Source organism: Sinocyclocheilus grahami, unplaced genomic scaffold (genome assembly GCF_001515645.1).
Source record: "Sinocyclocheilus grahami isolate Dianchi unplaced genomic scaffold, SAMN03320097.WGS_v1.1 scaffold199.1, whole genome shotgun sequence".
NCBI lineage: Eukaryota > Metazoa > Chordata > Actinopteri > Cypriniformes > Cyprinidae > Sinocyclocheilus > Sinocyclocheilus grahami.
Genome location: NW_015505378.1, coordinates 204205 through 207204, shown reverse-complemented (window position 1 = coordinate 207204; position 3000 = coordinate 204205). Strand labels below are relative to the sequence as shown.

At 30.9% G+C, this 3000-nt stretch overlaps 1 protein-coding gene across 1 annotated transcript in view; it reads left to right on the top strand.

Annotated features, from left to right (window-relative positions):
* Nucleotides 1-1432: 1432 nt before the first annotated feature.
* LOC107595253 (non-muscle caldesmon-like) overlaps nt 1433-3000 on the top strand; it is a 36780-nt gene continuing 35212 nt past the window's right edge. The window contains exon 1 of the mRNA XM_016285605.1: nt 1433-1672. Coding sequence (XP_016141091.1) covers nt 1614-1672 — 59 coding nt within the window. The 5' untranslated portion in view covers nt 1433-1613. The remainder of the gene's footprint in view (nt 1673-3000) is intronic.

Here is a 3000-nt window from a genome sequence, read left to right as displayed (position 1 = left end):
TGTGGTGAAAAATGAGATCAGAGATGGTGTAAACATGTTGATATGGAAATCTGCTTTGAGCAAATCAATGGAAAAATTACACACTTCACCTTTAATTAAAGTATCAATTTTGTTTATAGAGTACAGAGTTTAATATGGTGAATGAATGTTTTAGGGAAATTTAATATTTATGTGCTGTGACTGATCACCATTTCTCATAATTTGTAGATCATTAACAAATAAAAACAAATATTCCATGTAGTCGCTCATTAAAAAAGTATCTCTGTATAACTGAAAAAACTCTGTAATTACATGTTTCCTAAACTGTGGGCATTAAAAAAAATATACAGGCTAAATATTTCCCCTAAATATTTATCTTTGTTTGAAAGTCTGAGTCTGGAACAAGGATACAACTATTACATCTATAAATTAAAATCATAGAGTCATTAAAGGCATGACGTACCTCTGTGACAAATTTCTTTTGTTTGTCTATGGTAAGTTGCTTTGGATAAAAAGCGTAAATCATAAATAATGTAAATGTATGAAGTGCCCAAATTTGAAGAAACACGTACACTGCCTTTCAAAATTTGGGGTTGGTAAGATTTTGTAATATTTTTGAAAGAAGTCTCTTCTGCTCACTAAGGCTGCATTTATTTGATCAAAATACAGTAAAAACAGAAATATTGTGAAATATTATTAATATTTAAAATAGCTATTTTCTATTTGAATATATTTAAAAATGTAATTTATTGCTGTGATCAAAGCTGAATTTTCAGCATCATTACTCCAGTCTTCAGTGTCACATGATCTTTCAGAAATCATTCTAATATGCTGATTTGCTGCTCAAGAAACATTTCTGATTATTATCAATGCTGAAAACAAACCGCTTAATATTTTTATGGAAATCATGATTGTTTTTTTCATCAGATTTGATGAACACAAAGTTCTAAAGAACAGCATTCATTTGAAATATAATTTATTTGTAACATTATAAAAGTCTTACTGTCAATTTTGATCAATTTAATGCATCCTCGCTGAATAAACATATTAATTTCTTTCTAAAAATAAAAAATAAAATCTTGCTGACCTAAAAATACAGTAGTGTAATTGTCATCATCAAGAATAATTAATAAGGGACAAACAATGGCAAGTATCAAAATGCTTGCTGAAGTTTGTTTGTAAGCATGTCTGAGAGCTTTGTTACCAAAGTAAACACAGTCAAAGAAAGGCTGAGTTCTGGGTTTGGGATGGGGTTCTTGTGGGGGGCTGGATTCATAGCATGGGGTGGGGGGTATCAACTTACATTCTCCCCTGGGACAGCCACATGACCCTGGAAAAGAGGGAAAAGGAGGGTTGGTTATTACATGTTAGGTTATGGTCTGAGCTCTCTCAATGAGAACCACATGCAGGAAAGCGAGGGGTAAAAACAGAGGGAGGAAAGGAGGAGGGGACAGAGTGTGACTAAAGCCAGTCTCTGAAACCAGATCGAGTGCCGCGTGGATCTCTCCTCAAAAGCTGAGCGTCCGAGGAAAGAGCGTCAGTGTCTGTGAGGGAGTCTTTGTGAATCAGATTCCACGGAATACAAAACTTCCAAGAATTCCAAAAAAAAAAAAAAACTCGGAGAAGAAAGAACAATGTCAAGTGCAATCATGAGACGAAGCTCCAGTAAGCAAGGCTTGCAGAACCTCCTGAGGTGAGGACTTTGTGTGCCAAACTTTTGCATCAAATCATTTACCGCTTACAGACGGGATCTCAGGTGTGATGATGGGCATATGTTTTGTTTTCTTAGTTCTTTTGCAATTGCTAGTGTCAGTTTTATGGCTAATGATACAACATGGGTTTTTCTTGTTTGAAATGAAGGGGATTCATGTTAATATTTAATGCACTGATATTACAGCTTATATTTCAATGCCATGTTGTGTGTTCTTTAAGAACCTGTCATCCTTTGTTATGAGAAGACATTTTTTTCTGCATTTGGGTAATGAATATATCTGTATTGTGGTAGTTGACATATAACATATTTTAGTTTATATCTTACATGAAGGAAACTATATCTTAGGTCCTTTAAATGGTAATCATTTATTTTATTTTTTATATTATTTTTCTGCATTTATTTATTTACATTATTGTTTTTAATATTTTTTTTCATCAAAAATTGTAATAATAATTATAATAAGAATCCTTGTTAAATCACATTTTTGTCTTGTATAGTCTGATAAGGATTTGTTGCGCAACAAAATTTTAAAAGTATGAATATTCCCTCAGTTCACAAATGTCTCTTAATTAATATAAGATCATACTTTTTTAATCACGTTTTTGTGTTTAATAGTTTAATATGGTTTTGTGTACCAATAATATGAATATATGAATGAAACGGTATGAATATTCCCTCAATTCACAAATGTCTCCCATAAGCTCATAAAACGGTTACATTTCTATTTTTCTAAAACTACCCTGGAAAAAAATGGCTGGTAAACTTTATATTAAATTACAAAGAAATGGCAAGTAACACATTGAATATGGAAGCATGCTTCTGCCACAGGATAAAAAACAGTATTTTTTTAATCTCACAATTCAGACTTTTTTTCTTGCAATTCTGGGGGAAAAGGCAGAATTGAGATATATATATATATATATATATATATATATATATATATAAACTCAAAATTCTGAGGAAAAAGTCAAAATGTTGACTTTTGTGTAAAATGTTAACTCATTTTAAATATAAACTTGAAAAAAACAAACAAAAACACAAAAAATTGAATAATAGCTATACAATCTGAATAGTGCAAATTCTGAAGCAGAAAGACTGAAATAGTATTTTCTTGAAAAACATACTTCAATAATCTTCATTTCAAAAATATTTTGCAGTTTACCTGTTCACACGCATGTTAACGTTTACATTCTTGATAGACATTTTTTAACAAGATAACTTGAAAATGCCAACATTGTGGTTGTTGTGACTGTTTAACAAATACCTGACAAAATGACCTAAAAAAGATAAATTTATATATATATATA